At 32.3% G+C, this 27715-nt stretch overlaps 3 protein-coding genes across 3 annotated transcripts; 1 reads left to right on the top strand and 2 right to left on the bottom strand.

Moving 5' to 3' along the window:
* Nucleotides 1-8444: 8444 nt before the first annotated feature.
* On the top strand, nt 8445-9742 carry LOC114414221 (zingipain-2-like). Its single transcript, XM_028378526.1, has 2 exons — nt 8445-8919; nt 9150-9742. Exons 1-2 carry the CDS (start codon nt 8493-8495, stop codon nt 9737-9739), a joined length of 1017 nt encoding a protein of 338 aa, XP_028234327.1. The 5' UTR covers nt 8445-8492; the 3' UTR covers nt 9740-9742.
* A 7336-nt stretch (nt 9743-17078) lies between these two features.
* On the bottom strand, nt 17079-18496 carry LOC114414220 (zingipain-2-like). Its single transcript, XM_028378525.1, has 2 exons — nt 18022-18496; nt 17079-17791 (listed from the first exon to the last, which is right to left on the bottom strand). The coding sequence occupies exons 1-2, from the start codon at nt 18446-18448 to the stop codon at nt 17202-17204; spliced, it is 1017 nt and encodes a 338-aa protein (XP_028234326.1). The 5' UTR covers nt 18449-18496; the 3' UTR covers nt 17079-17201.
* A 3780-nt stretch (nt 18497-22276) lies between these two features.
* LOC114414219 (zingipain-2-like) lies at nt 22277-23899 on the bottom strand. Its single transcript, XM_028378524.1, has 2 exons — nt 23387-23899; nt 22277-22991 (listed from the first exon to the last, which is right to left on the bottom strand). The coding sequence occupies exons 1-2, from the start codon at nt 23829-23831 to the stop codon at nt 22408-22410; spliced, it is 1029 nt and encodes a 342-aa protein (XP_028234325.1). The 5' UTR covers nt 23832-23899; the 3' UTR covers nt 22277-22407.
* Nucleotides 23900-27715: the final 3816 nt, after the last annotated feature.

Genomic DNA, 27715 nt, shown 5'->3' with positions numbered 1-27715 from the left:
TCAAACAAAGTCGTCTAAGCTTCATACAATTAATATAGAACCTATATCCTAATGTCACATCCTATCAGAGCGTTGTGTTCCCGTGTCCTCTAGCATGAGGTTCTTCATAGTCATCCACCTATTCATCTGCTCCCCCGAACACAAGTTCAAGATCATCACAGGATCCAAACACAACAACACACAGGGAGTGAGTTATCACATTCCTAGCTAATAGAGAAACAAGACAATTAAATATACATATTATATAAATGAGATACCACTTGCTTAAACATAGCTCACGTAACTTCACCACTTCGTCATTCAAAATTCACTTTTCAATCATCAATCACATTACACAAGAATCTCACACTTCAATCACGTTACTATGGAAATGTCTTCAGAATTACACCTCCCTTGTGTTTCACCAAAGAAGATGCAGGTTAGACTCGGTCTCAATGTCTCTATTTGTTTAACACTATACATCATGCACTTGTTTCTGTTACTTAGAACTTGTTCATTATTCTGTTGGTTGCAGACTTTGTAGCAGACGCAATGGACTTGACCTTGTCTAGAATGTGAAGCTTATAGCCAAGATCCTGGCTTTAATAAAAGTTTATTATATCATAAGAGAAATTGTATTATGTCAGGTAAAATTTACATAGATGCAGACTTTTATAGCTAAACTCGAATCTACTATGATCGTGGGATATGCATGAGCCAGCAAGTCGTTACTACTCTTGCTAAACAAGATATACTTAAACTTGAAATTTTCAAAATCTAATAAAAGTTACTACTCTTGCTAAACAAGATAATCCTGTCCTAAAATGCGCCCGCCATGGTTACCAAATCACACAAAGTGAAAACTTCGTACTCTTTTCTTAACTGTCACTCCCCATCCTCTTTCTAAATCCCCTATTAATTGACCACTTCCTTCGTACTCTCTCCACATCCTCTAACACACACTCTTTCCCAAACCCAATTCAACAGCACCCACCACCTGCTCATATCTACTTAAACTGCATAAATTAAGCAACCACATTCATATAGATGAAAAATGCTACACATATCTTGGATGAAAAATGCATAAATTATTGAATGCTAATATACACCAATTAAGATAGATATTAGTATTCATGAAATACTGGCAAGCAAACACCATTAAAAAGAAGATTCCATAAGTAAGCATATATGGCCAATAAACAAAGCATACATTTACGTAAATGTCCTAGAATTTTTCTCAAGGTGAATATTCTGTGGAAAAAATCATATCATTGTGACACCCTCTACCCCTCACATATATATTAATAAAGGAATGAAAATTCAAATATTAATTAAAAGTATTTTTAAATACAAGCTTTTCAAATGGGTAAAAGGCTCACATTCACTTTCTTCTACATCATATTCAAACTTGTCCAAATAAATAATAAAGTCATCTCGACTCAAAGAAAGTCATATAAGTCTCATACAATTAATATAGAACCTATATCCTAATGTCACATCCTATCAGAGCGTGGTGTTCCCGTGTCCTCTAGCATGAGGTTCTTCATAGTCATCCACCTATTCATCTGCTCCCCCGAACACAAAGTTCAAGATCATCACAGGATCCAAACACAAACAGCAAACCGGGAGTGAGTTATCACATTGCTAACTACTAGAGAGAAACAACACAACATATAGTAGCCAAATACAATTTACTTAGCATATCTCACATTATTTCATCACTTTGTCATTCATCAATCACACCTTTCAATCATCAATCATTATACACAGGAATCACACACTCCGATCAAGACATAATAACACATCAATTTAATAATAAACAATTAGCAAGCGTATGCGACAGTTATGCTAAGACTCAAGCCTATATGCAATGTGGTACCATGTCAGTGAAAAACCACCCTAGGGCGCTTAGGAGTACATAGCAAGACACACCACACAATGGGTTTGTCAGGTCACTCTCACTAAGTAAGATCATAGAGAGACCAGTCAGGGTCACGATGTTTTGCGAGAATGCTCCAACCATATGGGATCAGCATAGGCTTAAAGGAGCACTCAAACCCGATGACCCCCAAGGCCTACACTCCGAAGAGTCCGTCAGGGCCTCTCCCTCCTGATTCAGGTCCAACCCCTAAAATCATATTAGCACACAGACACTGCTAGTGAATTATACAATACCCACGACCTCACACTCGTGTCTTAAACACGTACAACATATTGCGCTACAATTTAACACTGGTTCCTAAATAGGAACCTACACTTTCTCTTTAACACTGGTTCCTAAATAGAAAACCTACACTTTCTCTTTAACACTGCGCATTTACACTTTTCTCAAGATAACACTGGTCGGGTTATTGTACAATTCATAACTTACAACACAAGTAATTTCACATCAAGTGTTAACTACATACTTATCCACAACTAAAACTCATTCACAATTTCACATCTCATAGTGTCACAATCCACCATCACATGTTTTCACGTATCTCACAAATTAACACATGTTCAACTTTACACTTATACTCAATCTCAATAACAATATTATAATCTCAAAGCACATGTTATTCCACAATTCATCACATACTCACAATTTGAATCATCATTTCATATCCTCAATATAGCAATTTATACAAAAGACTATCACAACATGAGAACTAAAACCCCTCAAATAATATTACACACTTATATCAAAATCATAGGTCAAAATATATAAATATCAAGAGCACAATTTATCAAACAATTTTCATTAGGACGTCAATATTTTATTTATAATCATAAAGGAAAATTTGTAATTTAATAAACATCTCAAAATAAAACCCCAATTTAATCCTCTAAGGATCCCTACACATGTTCTCAGTAACCCCCAATTGTGAATAACTCATCCCTTACCTTTAAGCGGGCTCACGTGTCTTCAGCCAGCGATAGCAACATCTCTAGCGGTTCCCGGAAATTCTTTCAATTATTCATCCAACTGCTCCGATAGAATTCCCAAACGTCAGAGAGACGGAGAAGAGATTGAAACCTCCACTTGTACTGTCTTCATACGATTCCTTTTTCTCCCACCACGAATATTATCTCGCAAATCCCAACGGTGGAAGCGTGCGGAATTGAATTTCGAACAACATATCCAAATTTCAAAATAATCCAACGGTTAACAAAACCGGGATCGTAGTTTTACCAAGACAGCTCTGGGTTTCTGCGGGAAAGAAAAAGGCTACAATGCGAAGGGTGTTTCTCTCAGTTAGGACATGATATCGAAATTACCAACGGTGAGAATGCTCGGAATTGTGTTGCGAACATGATACTCAAATTTCACGACGATCCAACGGTGAACAGGTTCGAGATCGTCATTTTTCTGAGACTGGTTTGTTGGGCTGCGGGAAAAAGAAAGGGTTTTGAGAGGAGAAGGGGAAAAACGAAAATGAGGCCAAAAGGAGGCAGCTGACTTAACATAACTATTTATACCTAGGGTACTCAGCCTATTATTTGCTCTATATTTATTTATTTTTTACTAAAAAGCTTTTTAAATTTATTTACGAAAAGTTGGGATGTTACAATCATCATTAACCTCAATCTAGTATTGAAACTCCTCCGCATACCAACATGCAATATTCTCAACTAAAACTGCATCAGAGACATGATAAGGCACCCACCTTGTTCCCAATGACAGGAGAATTGTCAGCAAACCATGTATCCTGCCTCTCAGATTGGTAGTGAGCAAAACATGAATTTATGAACAATCCATTTTGAGGTGATCTTGAAAAGCCTTTAATAGCATTCAGCATTTGATTCCTAAATCCTGCATTAGATACAGGGAAATGACTTGTTACAGTAATTTACTGAAGACATATTTGTACTTCTTGTGCTCCTATAGACTTGATAATTCTTGAAATCACCACATTTTCTTTTGCTTTATAATTCTTGAATTAGCAAGTTAAAATATTTGTTTGATTGCTCAAATATTGGAACACATTAGTAGTAGTATATATAGTAATACAGCATGAGGCATCAAGGCAGAGGCAACAAATTATATCATTTGTGATTTGTTTAACTATTTTTTTATTTTTTATTTTTATTATTTTTACCTAATCTAATATATTATTATACTAATATTTTTAAAAAAAAATATATATAACAATTTAATATGTTAAAAAAATTTAATCTACCTTTCATTTATTAAAAGATATATTTAGAAAATATTTATCTAAATTTTTATTGGATTATTGTTGGGATGTTACATGAAGCAGGGTGTTTTATATAGTGTGTGGTATATTTTTTTGTGTGTTTTATTATAACAATAATGAGAATTGGACTAAATGGTTTGGACTTGGTATGTAGTTTTTGTATTGAATACCTTCTGTTTGTTTGAATTTTGGGTTAAAATTATATTTTTTTATAGGGACAATTTGTTTTTATATACATTAAGAAATAAAAAAATCTGGTGGATGCAGTTACCCCCACACTAGATAAGGTGCATATGCTAGTGGGCTCAGGTGTGACACAAGTAGTCTAGACTATATCATTATCCATCTGTATTACTATTGGTCCCTATCATAATTATTCTAAGTTCCTACCCATGTGTTCAAACACTCCATCTGTATTACAAAAACTTTAAAATTCTTGGAAAAAAATCATTTTACCCATGTGTTCAAACACTCCATCCTTCCTCCTTCCTCCCTTCCTCTTACCTGAGTCCTTCTCCTCACCTCTTGTTAAATATGCAATGGAAATGCGATTCTGTTATGATCTTTGTTAAGATACACAATTGAATCCCATTTACATTTTATATTTTGGAAACAAAATATAAATACTCAATGGAACACATGATTTCATTTTATACCTTTTTTTATAAAAAAAAGCACACAAGGGAATCATAGTTTTCGCACTCCCTATTATGCAACAGAAACGTAATTTCATAGTGTATTTCAAGGATAGATAATTTTGAAACCACTTGGTTACCCTGTTTACAGAACACAAATTGATAGTCACATGTGTCAATAGAGAGAATATGTTCAATCTTTCCTTAGGACACATGCATAATTTATGGAATAAGCATATCTTAGTTATACATATAAGATTCACTATAAGGGAGTTGATGGGACTAGTAACACAACCATAGCAGCTTCCTGAGTGGCTCAAATTAAGCGGTATGAGAAAGTTCCTTCCAATAGTGAGGAGGCACTCCAGAAAGCTGTGGCTAAGCAACGTGTGTCAGTTTCCATTGATGCAAATAATGGACATTTCATGTTTTATGCGGGTGGGATTTACACAGGTGAATGTGGAACTGACCTAGACCATGGTGTTACTGCAATTGGTTATGGCACAACTAATGAAACTGACTATGGGATAGTGAAGAATTCATGGGGCACAGGTTGGGGTGAGAAAGGATACATAAGGATGCAGCGAGGTATAACTGCTAAGCAATGCAAGCATGGTTTGTGCAGAATTGCCTTGGATTCATCTTATCCAATGACTTAAATAGTTCAATTATGCAAATTGTGTTTCATGTTTGCTCTATAGTTTGAAAGTTTGTTAAATTGTTATCACTCCTCACACAATAACAATATCCACCTAACACTCTCCACTCTATTTTTTATTTATTTATTTATTATTTTACTTATCCTCTAATCACTTTATCAATCAATTCAATCCTATTAATAATTTTTTTTGTGTTATCTTCTCTTATCTTTTATAAGTGTTTATATTTATAGATAAAAATATTTGCAATGCAGTGTGATTCAATTTTGGTGATTGAACGTATTGATAAATATATTACTAGTTGGTATCGTCATTCCAACTTTTATTATCAGAATAAAGAAATGAAAATATTTAATAAATAATATAAGTATTATATATTATTATATGTAACTAATAAACATTATAATACAAATAAATTAAGTAATTGCGATTTGATTTGATTTCATAAATACTGACTGTGAATTGTACCGAACTGCTCAGTTGAACAGCACATGATACATCGTCTTCAACGATTGATAATGAAAGACATTAAGTTAGTATCAACAAGATTTAGCATAATTGATAGATAGTTGAGTTCTTAATAATATTGTTAAGGGTTTAATTTTTGACCATATATACCTCCGTCCCTAAAATTATAAGACTTTTTTACTTAATTCACAACCTTCAAGAAAGTTAGTCAATTTAGTTAGTAACATTAAATTCTTTATAGATTTATAATATTTTTTTAAAATTACCCTTCAAATTCTTTATACCAATTCTTTATAGATTTATAATATTATTGTATGATAGTCTATTTTTTTTCTATCCTTACAAGAGAGAGAGAGAGAGAGAGAGAGAGAGAGAGAGAATTCATTTAATACATAAAGCATTTAGTATAAAATAATCAAGGGTCTTTTAGACAAAAAATAATTAACATAAAAGACAACTTCAAAAGAGTCTTACAAAAAGAAAACAAGTCTTATATTTAGGGACAAAATTAGTATATGAAGAATACTTTATTGGAAGACTCAAAGCTCACTTCAATTATCTCTACATTTGAAAAGAAATTAGTCTCGGACTATGGTTGGAGAAGGGAGATATCCTCAGCTCACACCAAAAAAGAAATTAAGTTAGAATATTATGTCAAATTTGGGAAGCTTAAGTATGAAATTGGTCATTATAAGTTTATCCTTTTTTATTTTTTGTCTTTGCATAATTTTTATTTTTCAAGTCTTAGTTCCTTTAAATTTATGTTTTTTTATTTGTAGTCTCTATCAAGAGTCATAGTTACAAAATTTGTTAACAATGACATCATTGTGCACCATGTGAGCAAAAAATGTCATCATCAATGCCCTATCATAAAAAAAAGTCATTCTATCGATGCAACGTCAACAGTAATAGTAGTGTCACGCTTATAGTGATATTATAGAGACTAAAAATAATAAAAAAATTATAGGGACTAAAATAAGAAACTTGTGGAAACTAAAAGTGGAAAAAAAAACTTACAGAGATCAAAATTAAAAAAAAAAGAATCACACAACTGAAAAATGAAAAAAATGGAGTAAAAGAAAAAAAAAGAAAAGTGACATATTTATAGACAAAAATAAATATTTAAGCCTTAAATATCATGTATGATTTAATATAAAAGGAATATAAAATAAAAAATGAATTAATTAAAAAAAAAATTTATGACAAAATTCATAATTGATTAAAAATATAACGATATTAGACCAGGTTGGGACAACCTAAAGAATAACCTAGAACTTGTCCTCAAAATTCATTTGATATATTTTCTTACACCTAAACCCATAAAAAACCCTTGAATTGAACACCTTAATCGGTGAACTGACATCTTATAATTACATTAAAGAAATATAAAAAAGTGACTTACCTTATATTTTGCACACGTCTTAAAAGCAATAATTCAACTAACAATAAATAAAAACAATTAACTCATTTTCAATGTATTTTTAGTTATTAGGATTAATCTCATGTAAACTCTATTAAATAGAGAATGAGATGTTTATAAGTTTTAGTATTTAACAAATAAAGGTGAAAAAAGTGTTTTAAGAAATATACTGTTGCTTAGTTTTATTTTTTTATTTTAAAAAGTTTTAGGATTATCCTTATAAATTATTATTTCTAACACCAAACAAGTTGTTTATCTAAATAAATTTGATCTGAAATCTTTTAAGCAAGATAACGGGTTTAAATTTTCTTGATAAAAAAATATACTTGAAAGAAAAGATCCTAATAACATAACATTGATGACAACTGTGTTTTTTCAAAATATATTTGGTATTATAAATGATAGAATGACATTAATAATGATTATAATCGACATGAAGATGCAACGATAAAGTATCTGTTATACTTAACACTAACATTTCCCTCGTACATGTAATCCAAATGTGAGACTCTTTGATATTATGAAGGACAAAAGTAGACTCAAAATACAACACATTACTAATAGTCTAATGATACAATATGTTGCATCTAATTGAATTAGCAAGTTAAAATATTTGTTTGATTGCTCAAATATTGCAACACATTAATTAGTAGTAGTATAATAGAAGACAGATAGTATAATAGTACAGGATGAGGCATCAAGGCAGAGGCAACGACACCTCTCTCTCAGATAAATACTTATACTAAATTAAGTGCCAAATTTTATAATATCAGCTAGCTGTGCATCTTTTCTTCTTCTTTTGTTTTGTTTCTCTTTTCTTATTATCAATTAAGTCTTCTAAAAATTAGTCAAATGTCAATATTTAACCTTCAAATAAATATATTTGGAACAAAATTCCCACGCTTGGTTAGCCCCTCTTTTGATTTCTAAGACAGAAGCAAGAGATATATATATTCTACACAGCAAACTTACATAGTTGGGGTCGTCCGATAGAAAACAAAACTTCATTCTGATTCTGGTTAAAAAAATTCTCACTCCTATATATACCATTCGAAACATTGCATTCAGAGCACACCAATTACCTAATTTCCAAACACAAAACTCAATATACAAACTATTAATCAAGATTGATACATTGTTGAGAAAAGACATGGGTTCCATGGGCAAAAAGCAGCACATTTTAGCTCTTGTGCTCCTTCTCTCAATCTGCACTTCCCAAGTAATGTCCCGCAACCTCCATGAGGCATCCATGTCCGAAAGACATGAGCAGTGGATGAAGAAATATGGGAAGGTATATAAGGATGCTGCAGAGAAGCAAAAACGTTTACTGATATTCAAGGATAATGTTGAATTCATTGAATCCTTCAATGCTGCCGGGAACAAACCTTACAAGCTTAGCATCAATCACCTAGCTGACCAAACCAATGAGGAATTTGTGGCTTCCCATAATGGATACAAATACAAGGGATCACATTCACAAACACCATTCAAGTATGGAAACGTTACTGATATTCCTACTGCAGTGGATTGGAGGCAAAATGGAGCTGTTACTGCAGTCAAGGACCAAGGCCAATGTGGTAATCAAGTAACAGAGAACTTTTATTTATTTTTTTATCAGTAGGAATCAAAGACAGGTACCAGGGAGTTTACAATAACTCACGTACCTTGCTCAATCATCTGAGCTAGACCACCTGGATTAACACAAAGAAAATGAACCATAAATTAAAGTGATACTATTTTCTTTTGTATATATCATTGTCATGATGGCATTAATTAATATTGGTTAATTTGTAAATGAATTAAACAGGTAGCTGCTGGGCATTTTCAACAGTTGCTGCAACAGAAGGTATCTACCAGATAAGTACAGGTATGCTAATGTCCCTTTCAGAGCAAGAGTTAGTGGATTGCGACAGCGTGGATCATGGTTGTGATGGAGGTCTCATGGAAGATGGGTTTGAATTCATTATTAAAAATGGTGGAATCAGCAGTGAGGCAAACTACCCTTACACAGCAGTTGATGGAACTTGTGATGCAAGCAAAGAGGCTTCTCCAGCAGCTCAAATAAAGGGCTATGAAACAGTACCTGCTAACAGTGAGGAGGCACTGCAGCAAGCAGTTGCAAACCAACCAGTATCGGTTTCCATTGATGCTGGAGGATCTGGTTTCCAATTCTACTCAAGTGGGGTTTTCACAGGACAATGTGGGACTCAGCTAGACCATGGTGTTACTGTTGTTGGTTATGGTACCACAGATGATGGTACTCATGAGTATTGGATAGTGAAGAACTCATGGGGCACACAATGGGGTGAAGAAGGATACATAAGAATGCAACGAGGCATAGATGCCCAAGAAGGCCTTTGTGGCATTGCCATGGATGCCTCGTACCCAACTGCTTAGAAATTAAGCCTTTTAACGATAATTTGTGTTTCAAATTTACTTTATTTTGCATTCTCATCGGTGCATGTAATATTTTCGATTTTTCAAACACTAATTTAGTTGATATATTATTACATCTACGCATGATCTGAGCTTTGCCTTGGTGTCTCTTTTCCTTCAATTTTATCTTTATGCTTGTACAAGCAGTACTTACTGCCTTTGTAGACATATCTAGAGGGTTTGTCTAATCGATCTCAAGTAGAAAATGAGATTAAACGTCATTTTAAATGATCAATAGAATGTTGACAATAACCAATTACAAGTTATGTTATTAGTAGAAATTATTAAACCTCTGCTACATACCCTGAACCTATAAGTGGAATCACTTTCCAACCAAATACTATTCCACTGATGTTGTCTAGCTATATCAATGGCTTTGACTACTGCCATCAGTTCAGCAGTGAAGGTGAAAAGACTCCCAAGTGAAACCCAAACCCTCCAAGGAAGCTCCCTTGATCATCTTTGAACAAGCCTGCACTTGCTGCAACACCCGGAGAGCCCTGCGCAGCTCCATCCGTATTGACCTTGATCCAACCAGAAGCTGGAGCCATTCATGAGACTTGTTTAATGTTAGCAGCTTTACCAGCATGTCTCAGAATATGAAAAAATTTAAGAATACCAAACTCATGCATATTCAATCGCAATCATTTCTTTGGAGAAATTTCTAGAAAGCGCAACGGCCATAGATACATTAAGCTGAATTGCTATTTTGGAAGCCACACCATTCTCAAAACGAATTTGGTTTCTGCTATGCCAAAGAAACCAAATCACATTAATAATCCCTGCAGCTACTACATATCCAAGACCTGAGAGCTTAAGTCTTGCTTACAAGCAGACAATAAGCTAATAGGCAATGACAAGTCTAAGCTAACCTTCAATGCACTACTCAGCCATTGCCAAACCTCAACAACATACTGACATGAAAAAAGCGATCTCTAAGAAAATGAGCCCAAGTCTCATGAGAAGTGTACATCATACAACAAAGATTAAGCATGACAGCCTTATTTATATCTTTGAGTGGCCTAATTCCCAATCCACCTGAAGAAATGGGAGCACAAACTTCTTTCCAAGAAACACTAACAAGTTTCTTTATTTGGCATGTTTGAAAAATAAAAGCTAAGTCAGTTTTTTTATATCCCTTTTACAACAACAACAACAACAACAACACCGCCTTATCCCACTAGGTGGGGTCGGCTACATGGATCAACTTCCGCCATAATGTTCTATCAAGTACCATACTTCTATCCAAATCATTAAGTTCGAGATCCTTCTTGATAACCTCTCTTATAGTCTTTTTGGGTCTTCCTCTGCCTCGAATTGTTTGCCTTCTCTCCATCTGGTCTACTCTCCTCACTACAGAGTCTACCGGTCTTCTCTCTACATGCCCAAACCACCTAAGTCTATTTTCCACCATCTTCTCTACAATAGGCGCTACTCCAACCCTCTCTCTAATAGCTTCGTTTCTAATTTTATCCTGTCGAGTCTTACCACACATCCACCGCAACATCCTCATCTCCGCTACACCTACTTTAGTCTCATGTTGGCTCTTGACCACCCAACATTCTGTTCTGTACAAAATCGCCGGTCTTACCGCAATCTGATAAAACTTTCCCTTTAGCTTGATCGGTACCTTTGCATCACATAACACCCCCGATGCTTTTCTTCATTTCATTCATCCTGCTTGAATGCGATGATTCACATCCCCTTCAATTTCTCCATCATCCTGTATTACAGACCCAAGATATTTAAACCGTGTGACTTGAGGGATAATATGGACTAAGGTATTCATGACTTCTCTCATTTTACTGACTCAGACCCAATTCAAAAGGAACTTTGATGTGTTTAGATGTAAGAAAATAGAGCTTCCGTCGAGGTCTATCGTATCATTTGAAACACTTGCTTAGAGATTTGGTGCATAGTATGCAACGAGCAGACCACACCAGTTGCACTTGCAGCATACACCATGTCAATGATGAACCTCTACGCAAATTCATGGAGAGATTTGCTACAGTTTCAGTTAAAATCCGAGATCTATATCTTGGTTTAGCCCTACATTCTATGATAACTGCCTTGAAGTCAGGATAATTTGCAGACAGCTTATGAAAGAAACGACCTGGAAGCATGAACGAGTTGCGGGCTAAGGCTGTTGGATATATTCAAATAGAGGAGTTATCCGAGTTTTGCAACAAGATGAGATCGGGAGAATAGAAGAAAAGTCAAGTAGGAAAGATCATTTCAGGCCCAACCAAGACAAGAAATTAAGAAATCACAGAAGGGGCCTAAGTATGGATATTATACAGTTTATACTCCTTCGAATGAAAATCGGGCAAGGGTGTTGGAAAAGGCATTTAATGTTGAGTTGTTGTCATCACCACCTCCATCCAGACCGCCGGTTGGGCAGATCACAGACAAAACAATGACTGTAGCATCATAATTATGGTCACATCACAGAGGAATGCTGGACTCGAAATGACAAAATTGAAGAGTTAATCCAAAGAGGCGCACTCAACCAATATATCCAATGCAGCAATGCTTGTTATGGTGGAAAATGGATCATAACAATAACCCTCTATCACCTGCCTTGTTGGATAAAAGTCATAAAACTCTTAACCTTGAATATTAAAATAGTATGTGAACAAGGTAGTAAGAACAAATTATACAAATATAAATTTGACTAGCAAAAATATTAGTTTAAATTACTCCGTAGGTTTTTAAACTTTTTTTTTTAATTAGGTCTCTGATCACATATATTCAAATTATCATTTTGTAGCAGTTTTAAGCCATATAAAAGTAACTCCATACACTGATTAATTGACAACAAAACATCAATTGTGTAAAACTTTTTCTTGCATGGAAGCACATTTGTGAAACATAATTAGAGATTGAATATTTAAATTTGCATGCATCAACAATTGGAAAACTAAGGAAATGCTAAACAATATCACATATAGTACAGGATTTTAATCTAGAAGTTGGGTACCAGGCATCCATGGCAATGCCCCATAGGCCTTCTTGGGCATTTATGCCTCCTTCCAATGTATCCATTTTCACCCCATTGTGTGTCCCTTGAAACTGTGACCCCCTCTATCCCTCACATAATAAGAAATCAGAATTAATTAAAAGTTTTCAAAACACATTTAAATACAAGCCTTTCAAAAGGGTAAAAGGCTCACATTCACTTTTCTAACATCTTAATAAAAAAATTTCAAATAAATAATAAATTATCTCGGCTCAAAACAAGGTCACCCAAGACTTCATGCAATTAATATAGCAACCTATACCCTAATGTTACATCCTATCAGAGTATTGTGTTATCGTGTCCTCTAGCATGAGGTTCTTTGTAGTCATCCACCTAATCATCTGCTCCCACGAATACAAAATTCGAGATCATCAGAGGATCCAAACACAAATAGCACACGGGGAGTGAGTTATCACATTCCTAACTAATAGAGAGAAACAAGACAACATGTAGGTATAAATATCATATAAACAAAATACAACTTACTTAAGCATAGCTCACGTTATTTCACCAATTTGTCACACATCATATCACAACACCACACGTCTCATTCGTTTCCACAACATTCACGTACTCAATGATCAAAACACAATATCACTAAATCAATCAATACACAAGCGTTATGCAACATATACACTAAGACTCAATCATATATGCAATATGGTACCATGTCAGTGAAAAACCTCATTGGACGCCTAAGAGTACATGACAAGACAAACCACACACTAGTAAGTCAGGTCACTCTCACTAGGTAAAATCATAGGGAGACTAATCAGAGTCACGTTGTTTTGCGAGAATGCTTAACCATGTGAGATCGGCACAGGCTTAAAGGAGCATTCAAACCTGGTGTATTTACCCTCAAGGCCTATACTTCGAAGAGTCCGTCAGGGCCTCTCCTGTTAGACAAGTGGCCTCAGATATCTTAAGAAGGGGGGGTTGAATTAAGATATTACAAACTATTTCCCCAATTAAAATTCTATTTCACTTTCTATTCAAGTTACAAATTCCCTTAATAATGAACTTCTTAAATATTGATTCAAATAGAACAATTTGAATATAAATATAAAACAATAATAAATAAAGGAGTTTAAGGGAAGAGAAAGTGCAAACTCAGATTTATACTAGTTCGACCACACCCTTGTGCCTACGTCCAGTCCCCAACAACCCGCTTGAGAGTTCCACTATCTTGTAAAATCCTTTTACAAGTTCTAAACACACAAGGACAATCCTTCCTTTGTGTTTAGAATTCTTTTACAACAAGAGACCCTCGGTCTCTTAATCCCTTAGAGAATTAGAAAGAGAAGAAGAATGAATCTCTCTTGAAAGAGATAGATTTTACAATCTGAGCACTCAAATGATTCCTTAATGAATTGCAATTGAATTGGCCAATGAATTCTTAGGAGGATAAAATGATTTTGCTTTTTGAGAGAATAAACACTTGTTGTTCTGAAAACTCTTAACAAATTCGTGTTCTAAGTCACATATATATAGACCATTGGTGCTCATGTAAAAGCCTTTTGAGAAGTTGTGACTCTTAGAAATATTTTTTTGAAAATCTTGTCTGGTAATCGATTACAGGATTTGTGTAATCGATTACAGCTTTCAAAATTTGAATTAAAACGTTCATTAACTGCTGGTAATCGATTACCAATATTGTGTAATCGATTACACAGTCTAAAATTTGAATTAAAACGTTCATTAACTGCTAGTAATCGATTACCAATATTGTGTAATCGATTACACAGTCTAAAATTTGAATTCAAATATTTAGTAGCTGTTGTAAAGCATTTTTGGCCACTGGTAATCGATTACCAGAGAGTAAATCTCTTGAAAAACACTTTTTAACTTAAATTACTTGGCCAAACCTTTTGCTATATCAATTAAGAATTCCCTTCCTAAAATACTAGTGATCATCTTGATGTTGTGGCTTGTATTCTTGAATCTTTGTCTTGAATTTAAACTTGAAAATCCCATTTGCTTCATTTGCAGCAAATCATCATGATCATCATCAAAACACCAAAGGCATTTGCTTCTATATCTCCCTCTTGATTCAGGTCCAACCCAAAAAACATTTTATCACACAAACTCTATCTATGAACTGTATAAAACACACGACTCCTCAATTGTTCTCAAAATAGTTTTATCTCATCGCGCTTGTGATTAAGCTTGTCGGGTCCCTACATTGGTTCTCATCACAATACGCGTCGCGCATTAACTCGTCGCCCTTAAAGGGTCTTATTATTAACTCATTGTCCTTAAAGGGTCTTATAGTTGTGTGATTGCACAATTCATAGCTCATAACTCAATGCACACAACGTCTCAATGCACACAACATCTCAATGGACATATATATTACAAGTCAATACATACTCAATTTATCACATACACTCGGTCTCAATCACAATGGTATAATCCCAATTTAACATGTTATATCACACCTCATGAATCATATACACCTTACCTATGAACTATACAATACACACGACTCTTTAATTATTTTCAAAATAATTTTATCTCATCGCGCTTGTGATTAAACTCGTTGGGTCCGCACAGTGGATCCCATCACAATACTTGTCGCACAAAAACCCTTCGCTCTTAAAGGATCTTACAATTGTGTGATTGCACAGTTCATAACTCACAACTCAATACACACATCTCAATACACATGTATTTCGTCATTCATCACAGGTTCAATTTATCACATACTCACAATTTGAATCACCATTTCATAATCTCAATATAACAATTTATACAAAAGGTTTGTCACAATATGGGGAGTATAGTCCCTCAAATAATTTCACACAATTATATAAAAATCAATTAATCCAAATCATAGGTATAAAAAAATGAAAACACCAATAACATTCAATTTTATTAACCAATTCGCATCAGGACATCAATATTGTATTTAAAATCATAAAGGAAAAAATTATAATTCAATAAACATCCCAAAATAAACCCAAATTTAATCCTCTAAGGATCCCTACACATGTTCATTTTAATCTCAATTGCGATAAACTTATCCCTTACCTCTAAGCGGGCTCACGTGTGTATTCTGACAATGATAGCGGCATCTCTAGCAATTTCCTGTGATTCCTCAAGCTTTTCCTTTGATAGGATTTCCAAATGTTAAAGAAAAGGATAAGAAATTGAAGCCTTCATTCCACTGTCTACGTGCGATGAGCATTTCTCTCTCCACAAAAGTTAGTTTGCAAATCTCAACAGTGAAGGTGTGTGGAAATGAATCTCGAACCACATATAAAAATTTCACAATAATCCAACTGTTAACTAGTTTTGAATCTTAGTTTTACTGAGATAATTTTGGGTTTTTGCGGGAAAAGAAAAAGCTAAGATGCAAAGGGATTTTATCTCAGCTCAGACATTTTTTCTTAATTCCCAACGGTGATAGTGTTCGGAAATGAGTTCTGAACCTGATGCTCAAATTTCACGAAGATTCAATGATGAATGAATTTGAGATTGTCATTTTACCGAGACAAGTTTGAGTGTATGTGGAAAAAAGAGAAGGTTTTGGGAGAAAAAAAAGAGAGAAAACGAAATTAAGAGAAAGAGAAGATATAAAATTTATCATCAGTCTGAAAACCATATTATTTTATAGAAGTTATCGTTAGTCTGAAAACGAAATTGAAAAAAAGAGAAAGCATAGAAATTACTCTATTTATTTATTTTAATTTTATAAAAAATAACTTGATTTTATTTCCTATCAAATGAACAAATCAAATATCTTTCATTTTTCTTTTTCCTTTAAATTATTATTTTAATACACTTATTTCTACTTTTTTTTTAAATTATAAACTATCACAATTTTCTGAAAGTCTATTTTTTCTACTAAAAAAAATCTTTTTAATTTATTTACGAAAAATGAGATGTTACATTCACTATTCAATACTCATGAGTACCATCATCAGTATTACCATAACCAACAATTGGAGTCTTTTCACCTTCACTGCTGAACTGATGGCAGTAGTAAAAGCCATTGATATAGCAGGACGACATAAGTGGAATAGTATTTGGTTGGAAAGTGATTCCACTTACAGGTTCAGGGTATGTAGCAGAGGTTTAATAATTTCTACTAATAACATAACTTGTAATTGGTTATTGTCAACATTCTATTGATCATTTAAAATGACGTTTAATCTCATTTTCTACTTGAGATCGATTAGACAAACCCTCTAGATATGTCTACAAAGGCAGTAAGTACTGCTTGTACAAGCATAAAGATAAAATTGAAGGAAAAGAGACACCAAGGCAAAGCTCAGATCATGCGTAGATGTAATAATATATCAAGTAAATTAGTGTTTGAAAAATCGAAAATATTACATGCACCGATGAGAATGCAAAATAAAGTAAATTTGAAACACAAATTATCGTTAGAAGGCTTAATTTCTAAGCAGTTGGGTACGAGGCATCCATGGCAATGCCACAAAGGCCTTCTTGGGCATCTATGCCTCGTTGCATTCTTATGTATCCTTCTTCACCCCATTGTGTGCCCCATGAGTTCTTCACTATCCAATACTCATGAGTACCATCATCTGTGGTACCATAACCAACAACAGTAACACCATGGTCTAGCTGAGTCCCACATTGTCCTGTGAAAACCCCACTTGAGTAGAATTGGAAACCAGATCCTCCATCATCAATGGAAACCGACACTGGTTGGTTTGCAACTGCTTGCTGCAGTGCCTCCTCACTGTTAGCAGGTACTGTTTCATAGCCCTTTATTTGAGCTGCTGGAGAAGCCTCTTTGCTTGCATCACAAGTTCCATCAACTGCTGTGTAAGGGTAGTTTGCCTCACTGCTGATTCCACCATTTTTAATAATGAATTCAAACCCATCTTCCATGAGACCTCCATCACAACCATGATCCACGCTGTCGCAATCCACTAACTCTTGCTCTGAAAGGGACATTAGCATACCTGTACTTATCTGGTAGATACCTTCTGTTGCAGCAACTGTTGAAAATGCCCAGCAGCTACCTGTTTAATTCATTTACAAATTAACCAATATTAATTAATGCCATCATGACAATGATATATACAAAAGAAAATAGTATCACTTTAATTTATGGTTCATTTTCTTTGTGTTAATCCAGGTGGTCTAGCTCAGATGATTGAGCAAGGTACGTGAGTTATTGTAAACTCCCTGGTACCTGTCTTTGATTCCTACTGATAAAAAAATAAATAAAAGTTCTCTGTTACTTGATTACCACATTGGCCTTGGTCCTTGACTGCAGTAACAGCTCCATTTTGCCTCCAATCCACTGCAGTAGGAATATCAGTAACGTTTCCATACTTGAATGGTGTTTGTGAATGTGATCCCTTGTATTTGTATCCATTATGGGAAGCCACAAATTCCTCATTGGTTTGGTCAGCTAGGTGATTGATGCTAAGCTTGTAAGGTTTGTTCCCGGCAGCATTGAAGGATTCAATGAATTCAACATTATCCTTGAATATCAGTAAACGTTTTTGCTTCTCTGCAGCATCCTTATATACCTTCCCATATTTCTTCATCCACTGCTCATGTCTTTCGGACATGGATGCCTCATGGAGGTTGCGGGACATTACTTGGGAAGTGCAGATTGAGAGAAGGAGCACAAGAGCTAAAATGTGCTGCTTTTTGCCCATGGAACCCATGTCTTTTCTCAACAATGTATCAATCTTGATTAATAGTTTGTATATTGAGTTTTGTGTTTGGAAATTAGGTAATTGGTGTGCTCTGAATGCAATGTTTCGAATGGTATATATAGGAGTGAGAATTTTTTTAACCAGAATCAGAATGAAGTTTTGTTTTCTATCGGACGACCCCAACTATGTAAGTTTGCTGTGTAGAATATATATATCTCTTGCTTCTGTCTTAGAAATCAAAAGAGGGGCTAACCAAGCGTGGGAATTTTGTTCCAAATATATTTATTTGAAGGTTAAATATTGACATTTGACTAATTTTTAGAAGACTTAATTGATAATAAGAAAAGAGAAACAAAACAAAAGAAGAAGAAAAGATGCACAGCTAGCTGATATTATAAAATTTGGCACTTAATTTAGTATAAGTATTTATCTGAGAGAGAGGTGTCGTTGCCTCTGCCTTGATGCCTCATCCTGTACTATTATACTATCTGTCTTCTATTATACTACTACTAATTAATGTGTTGCAATATTTGAACAATCAAACAAATATTTTAGCTTGCTAATTCAATTAGATGCCACATATTGTATCATTAGACTATTAGTAATGTGTTGTATTTTGAGTCTACTTTTGTCCTTCATAATATTAAAGAGTCTCACATTTGAATTACATGTACGAGGGAAATGTTAGTGCTAAGTATAACAGATACTTCATCGTTGCATCTTCATGTCGATTATAATCATTATTAATGTCATTCTATCATTCATAATACCAAATATATTTTGAAAAAACACAGTTGTCATCAATGTTATGTTATTAGGATCTTTTCTTTCAAGTATATTTTTTATCAAGAAAATTTAAACCCGTTATCTTGCTTAAAAGATTTCAGATCAAATTTACTTAGATAAACAACTTGTTTGGTGTTAGAAATAATAATTTATAAGGATAATCCTAAAACTTTTTAAAATAAAAAAATAAAACTAAGCAACACTATATTTCTTAAAACACTTTTTTCAACTTTTTTTGTTAAATACTAAAACTTAGAAGCATCTCATTCTCTATTTAATAGAGTTTACATGAGATTAATCCTAATAACTAAAAATACATTTAAAATGAGTTAATTGTTTTTATTTATTGTTAGTTGAATTATTGCTTTTAAGACGTGTGCAAAATGTAAGGTAAGTCACTTTTCTATATCTCTTTAATGTAATTATAAGATGTCAGTTCACTGATCAAGGTGTTCAATTCAAGGGTTTTTTATGGGTTTAGGTGTAAGAAAATATATCAAATGAATTTTGAGGACAAGTTCTAGGTTATTCTTTAGGTTGTCCCAACCTGGTCTAATATCGTTATATTTTCAATCAATTATAAATTTTGTCATAAATAAATCTTTTAATTAATTCATTTTTTATTTTATATTCCTTTTATATTAAATCATACATGATATTTAAGGCTTAAATATTTATTTTTGTCTATAAATATGTCACTTTTCTTTTTTTTTCTTTTACTCCATTTTTCAGTTGTGTGAGTTCTTTTTTTTTTAATTTTGATCTTTGTAAGTTTTTTTTTCCACTTTTAGTTTCCACAAGTTACTTATTTTAGTCCTTATAATTTTTTTTTATTTTTAGTCCCTATAATATCACTATAAGCGTGACACTACTATTACTGTTGACGTTGCATCGATAGAATGGCTTCTTTTTATGATAGGGCATTGATGATGACATTTTTTGCTCACATGGTGCACAATGATGTCATTGTTAACAAATTTTGTAACTATGACTCTTGATAGAGACTACAAATAAAAAAATATAAATTTAAAGGAACTAAGACTTGAAAAATAAAAATTATGCAAAGACAAAAAATAAAAAAGGATAAACTTATAATGACCAATTTCATACTTAAGCTTCCCAAATTTGACATAATATCCTAACTTAATTTCTTTTTTGGTGTGAGCTGAGGATATTTCCCTTCTCCAACCATGGTCCGAGACTAATTTCTTTTCAAATGTAGAGATAATTGAAGTGAGCTTTGAGTCTTCCAATAAAGTATTCTTCATATACTACTTTTGTCCCTAAATATAAGACTTGTTTTCTTTTTGTAAGACTCTTTTGAAGTTGTCTTTTATGTTAATTATTTTTTGTCTAAAAGACCCTTGATTATTTTATACTAAATGCTTTATACTAAATGCTTTATGTATTAAATTAATTATCCCATAGTTAGTTTCATTAGTTGTGCCATAACCAATTGCAGTAACACCATGGTCTAGGTCAGTTCCACATTCTCCTGTGTAAATCCCACCAGCATAAAACATGAAATGTCCATTATTTGCATCAATGGAAACTGACACAGGTTGCTTAGCCACAGCTTTCTGGAGTGCCTCCTCACTATAGGAAGGAACTGTCTCATACCGCTTAATTTGAGCCACTCAGGAAGCTGCTATGGTTGTGTTACTAGTCCCATCAACTCCCTTATAGTGAATCTTATATGTATAACTAAGATATGCTTATTCCATAAATTATGCATGTGTCCCAAGGAAAGATTGAACATATTCTCTCTATTGACACATGTGACTATCAATTTGTGTTCTGTAAACAGGGTAACCAAGTGGTTTCAAAATTATCTATCCTTGAAATACATGCACTATGGAATTGCGTTTCTGTTGCATAATAGGGAGTGCGAAAACTATGCACAACGGAAAACTATGATTCCGTTGTGTGCTTTTTTTTATATAAAAAAAGGTATAAAATGAAATCATGTGTTCCATTGAGTATTTATATTTTGTTTCCAAAATACAAAATGTAAATGGGATTCAATTGTGTATCTTAACAAAGATCATAACAGAATCGTATTTCCATTGCATATTTAACAAGAGGTGAGAAGAAGGACTCAGGTAAGAGGAAGGGAGGAAGGAGGAAGAGTGGAGTGTTTGAACACATGGGTAAAATGATTTTTTTTCAAGAATTTTAAAGTTTTTGTAGGAACTTAGAACAATTATGATAGGGACCAATAGTAATACTGATGGATAATGATATAGTCTAGACTACTTCTGTCACACCTGAGTCCCCTAGCATATGCACCTTATCTAGTGTGGGGGTAACTGCATCCACCAGATTTTTTTTTATTTCTTAATGTATATAAAAACAAATTGTCCCTATAAAAAAATATAATTTTAACACAAAATTCAAACAAACAGAAGGTATTCAATACAAAAACTACATACCAAGTCCAAACCATTTAGTCCAATTCTCATTATTGTTATAATAAAACACACAAAAAAATATACCACACACTATATAGAACACCCTGCTTCATGTAACATCCCAACAATAATCCAATAAAAATTTAGATAAAGATTGTCTAAATATATCTTTTAATAAATGAAAGGTAGATTAAATTTTTTTAACATAATAAATTGTTATATATATATATATATTTAAAAAAAATATTAGTATAATAATATATTAGATTAGGTAAAAATAAAAAAAAAATTAGTTAAACAAATCACAAATGATATAATTTGTTGCCTCTGCCTTGATGCCTCATGCTGTATTACTATATATACTACTACTAATGTGTTCCAATATTTGAGCAATCAAACAAATATTCTAACTTGCTAATTCAATTAGATGTCACATATTGTCTCATTAGACTATTAGTAATGTGCTGTATTTTGAATGTACTTTTGTCCTTCATTAAAGAGTCACATTTGGATTACATCTACGAGGAAATGTCAAAAAATATCTCATTCAAATAAGAAATATTTGATTATCATCCTATAATTACATTAGTAATGTCACCTTATAAGGACAAAAAGGTATTTAAACTGACAAAAAAAGATATAGAGAGCAACGAGTGTTAAGTAGGTATTATTGTGTGAGTAGTAGTAGCAACACATGTACTCTAACTCACTTTGTTACACGTTTACAAGCTATAAAGAAAACATGAAATACGATTTGCATAATTGAACTCTTTAAGCTGTTGGATAAGATGAATCCAATGCAATTCCACATATACCGTGCTTAGCAGCTATACCTCGATGCATCCTTATGTATCCTTTCTCACCCCATTGTGTGCCCCATGAATTCTTCACTATCCAATAGTCAGTTCCATTTTCTGTGCCATAACCCACTGCAGTAACACCATGGTCTAGATCAGTTCCACATTCTCCATTGTAAATTCCACTGGAGTAAAACATGAATGTCGCATTAGTTGCATGAATGGAAACTGACACAGGTTGGTTGGCCACAGCTTTCTGGAGTGCTTCCTCACTATAGGAAGGAACTATCTCATACCCCTTAATCTGAGCCACTGGGGAGGCTGCTATGGTTGTGTTACAAGTTCCATCAACTCCCTTGTACGGGTAGTTAGTCTCACTAGTGATTCCACCGTTTTTAATAATGAATTCAAACCCATCTTCCATGAAACCTCCTTCACATCCATCATCCACACTATCACAATCCACTAACTCTTGCTCTGAAAGGGACACTAGGTTTCCTGTACTTATTTGGTGGATACCCTCAGTTGCAGCTATAGTTGAAAATGCCCAGCAACTCCCTATAATTTTTCAAACAAAACTAACTGATTAACCCATATATCTTTTCAAATTAAGGCACATGCAAAATAATAACAGTAAAGCTTAAATGTGGTTTTAGGCATTAAAAATTTGGATTTTTTTAAAACAATATATAACTATATGATCCTAGTAATAATTTCATATATTTGAAAAGTGACAATTAATAGTGTGCTTAAATTTCATACATAGTGAGAAATAATTAATTATGATTTCTTGGTAGAGCTAGTAAATAATGATTTCTATTTTTTCATGACCATGATTTTTTAGGCTATAATTGATTTTTTTGTGTTATCCAAACAAAAAGTAAAACGAGATGAAGGAAATAATGAAGAAGATGGAGCATAATGAAGTACTTATATGGTGTTATTTGTCTTACCACATTGATCACCTTGGTCTTTGATTGGAGTAACAGCTCCTTTTACCCTCCAGTCTATAGCTTCAGGAATATCGGTCACGTTTTCATACTTAAATCCATTTAACTTAAATGTTGTTGTGCTAAACTCGTAGGTCCTCTTCAATCCATTACGTGAATCCTTGAATTCCTCAAGTGTGAGATCAGCAAGGTGATTAACGCCAAGCTTATAAGGTTTGTTGCCAGCAGCATTGAATGATTGAATGAACTCCACATTGTCCTTGAATATCTGGAAACGTTTTTCCTTCTCTGCAGCATCCTTATATATTTTTCCATATTCTGCCATCCAATTTTCATGTCTTTCTCGCAAGGCTGTTTGATGCAGCTTGCGGGGCATCACTTGGGAAATCCCAACTGCAAGGAAAAGGAATAGGGCTAACATGTGTTGCTTTTGGCCAGTGAAAGCCATTTCTTAATTATCAGCAATGATCAGTTTTGTAAGAAAAGGCTTAGTTGGTATATTGTGTTAAAGAGAGAAATGTGAATTGGTATGCATTGAAATGAATGAATCTGGAGGTTTATATAGAGATCATAGTACCTTATGTTATGGAATTATTAACGTGAATAATTATGCTTGGTTGCTTGATTTCTGATTAATTCCTTGCCTTGTAAAATTTGCATTTGATTTAGACATTTGTTAATTTGCTGTTGTTTTAGAAGCCAGATATTGGTTTGTTCATTGTTATTGTAGCATTATTGCATCTCAGGTTGGATACAAGGCAGTTCTTGAAATCATCCAAGCCAACTGGCAACTACGTACAACAAAACAAAAAAAGACTGATAGTAATGTTTTTTTTGCATTAATGCATTTTGACTTTTGAGATTACTTTTTGTCCTTTCATTGCCGTACGTTCACACCTTCCCCTAGGTCAAACCGTCTTACTTTTCGATGTTAAATGCACAAGAAAAATTTATTTTAGTGCTAAGAATGCAATATATGATTATAATAAGCATACGACATTACCACCTACTATAAGTCATATATATAATGTCTTTGTATATTGATGTCAACAATATTAGTAATGCCTGTATATATGTTCATTGAAATACCATTATTCCAAATCAGGTTGGAGACAAGCAAGTCCTTGAAATCTTCCAAACCTACAACAAACAAAAAAGACTAATAAAAGCGTGTTGCATTCTGACTTTTGATCGGTCACTTTTTATCCTTTCATTGCCGTTCCCACCTTCACCTTGGTCAAAGCGTCTGATTTTTCGATGTTAAATATGCACAAGAAAAATTTTAGTGTTAAGAATGAAATATATGATTATGATTAGCATGCATGCACCTATGTTTTTGTATTTTGATGTCAACAATAACCAGCAGGCATATATATATGTGAACACTGGCAAAATAAGTTAGAATATCTCATTTAATTTGCAAAACAAAAAGTTTGATGAAAATATCATATTCTATATACATAATCAATGTTATCCCATAATTGCACGTCTAAATTTCAAAGAATTTTAATTTTATACAAAGAATATTCATATTTTCTGTATGTGTATTTTTTAGCTTGTGTGTTATACGGAATAAATGCATATTTTAAATAATTAAAATTTAAAATATTATTTAAATATTAATGATGGGTAACAAAAATTTAAAATGAATTAGTGATTATTAAAGGATTAATTTTATAAAATTTGTATTCTTTTTCATTAATTTAATAATTTTTCTTGGTCTGTGCAAAAAAATTACGATGACAATTATCATGGGACGAAGAAAATAATTTAATTTTGGCCTATGAATTCTAAAAAAATTAAATAAATAATATTTTGTTAATTTATAAAGACTAAATTTTGATTGTTTAAATAACACCAAGCACTTCTTGTGATTAGGTTGTTCCCTTCTTGTGCTTTTATAATATTTTGTTTTTTTAAAATAAAAACGAATATGCAGATAAATCAACGCTTTTTATTTTCCATTCTTTTATTAGGTACAACATGTATCCTTCACCAGATTTACTACTGCAGTATTGCTTGAGCTAGAATCACTTTAGACAATTAAGTTCTTCAAAGTATTTAATATAGTTGTCAATGTTCGAATATGAAATCACTAATTAAATTAACATAATTTTTTATAGTTAATTCACACACTTGATAATAATATTTTTGAATTTAATGTTGTTAGATATATTTTAGTTTAAATAATATTTGTGTTTTTATAATGCATTTAGCATAAATAATGTATATATGCATTCACAACAGTAAAAAGAGTTTTTGCATATATTGCGATTATTTAATCACAAACCGTAATGTAATATAATTTTTTTTATTATAATAATCATAAATTTCGTATAATAGTGATTTTCTTTTAATTAGTTAATAGTACAATTTTTTTTACTGATATATATTTCAAATTAAACTTATATCACTTAATTTAACAACTACCAATATCACTTTATTATTTAAGAGTTAACTAAATTTTTAATTCTTAAATTTCTCAAAATTTTATTTTTAGTCTCTAAATTTTTATTTAACTAATTAAAATCTCTTAACTATTTTTTCCGTAAGATTTTTAGTCCTAAATTTTTGTTTATCAAGTCAATATGTCCCTTAACTGTTTTTATTAAGATTTTTACTCCTTCAATTTTTGAAAAAAAAATCAATATTTAGTACTTGAAATCTCATTAATTAAAAAATTAATAAGTTCAAACTTTTATTCAAGAATTGAAAATTAAAATTTTAAAAAGTTTAGAAATCTTAACTAGTCAAACAAATATTTATAAACTAAAATCTAAATAAAAAATAAGTTAAAAGACTTTGACGAATCGATCAAACAAAATTTAGGGACTAAAAATATAATTAATCTATTATTTAATAATTAATTTTGTGTTTCACAATGGTAATTGATTTGGTAAAAAAAAAAAACCTTAAGATATAAGGCCGTCTTCATCAAAGGTGTCTATTACACTTTTCTTATTAAGCACCGATGCTTGATAAGATTTTGTCAATAATGGAGTTGATGTTTACAGTATTGAGCAGCAGGTGCTTAAATAAGCACCAACTTTTTTCTTCTTTTTGTCTTAGTTATATTTTAATAATACTGAGACAAACAAGAAACTAATAAAAATTAGTATGATAAAATGGAGCACGTACGGTTATTTGTGTGTCTCCTTTTGGTTCTTATAAAAATAACAATCAGTTAATTTTAACCGTTAAATTATAACTAAAAAATGATTGGTGAGATGAAAACTTAAATTTTTCATACATCATTTACCCAGCTGAGAGATTACAACTACATAAAAGAAGACTTTGTATATTGATTAAAAAAAAATTACATTTGTTATACGGCCAATCTCTGTATGCATTTATAGAAAGTCATATTTTTTAAATCACTTAACTAATCTTAAGCAAAGTTATCAATCTTGACTCGTGAACTTAATACGTAGGCTCGTAAGAGTTAACTTCATATAAAAATAATAGTAAAATATCTATAAATAACATCAATTAAACATTTTAACAATATAATAAAGCAAAATAGTAAATCATAAATTTCACAATAATTAAATAATAAAGTCTAGTAATGCATCATTACTAGATAATAACGTCCAGATGTTATAGTAGTAATAGGAGATCATTTCTATTGAGAGTTTGATGTTATTAGAGAACAAAAGTTTAATACTATTAAATTTGAGAATTTTTGTATTTGAGAATAACACACTAAATTATGAAGGTATATTGAATACTAAACAGACAAACAAACAACCCAAATGACTTATATTTTGGTCTAATTTTTTTAACTTGTTAACTCGGTGGTAAACTAAGAGAGTCTATCTAGTTTACTTAGAGTTTATAGAGTCCACCAAGATAAAAAAGAGTATGCTCAAGAGTCAACTCACACATAATAAGTGGACTCATAAACTCATGAGGATTGACGAGTTAACTCGAGAGTTTGATAACCATGATTTTAAGTACTAACTTTTAGATCGATTTTTTAAGAAACTGATCTTAAAAGTTAATTTTTATATCAATTTTTTAAGTGATCGATCTAAAAAGTAATCATTTAAATCAATAAAAAACATAATGTATTAAAAATTAGGATTTTAATCTCAATTATTAATTTTTTTTTAATTATAATCTAACGATTAAAATCAATAATTCTCATTTATTATTTTAAATTTCTTTCTCGTTATTTTTTTATTTGTTGTTTAAAAAAAAATATATTATACTTTAACTTAAAATCTTAAGATATTATATGTATGAGTATATTTTTATTTAATGTGTGACTTCACTTTTACACTTTTTAATCCAACAATATTAATTAACAGACTAAACAAAAATAAATTAAGG

The sequence above is a fragment of the Glycine soja genome, chromosome 6, assembly GCF_004193775.1.
Source record: "Glycine soja cultivar W05 chromosome 6, ASM419377v2, whole genome shotgun sequence".
Classification (NCBI taxonomy): Eukaryota; Viridiplantae; Streptophyta; class Magnoliopsida; order Fabales; family Fabaceae; genus Glycine; species Glycine soja.
Note: the sequence above shows the minus strand (reverse complement) of the source record. Positions and strands in the feature narration are given on the sequence as shown.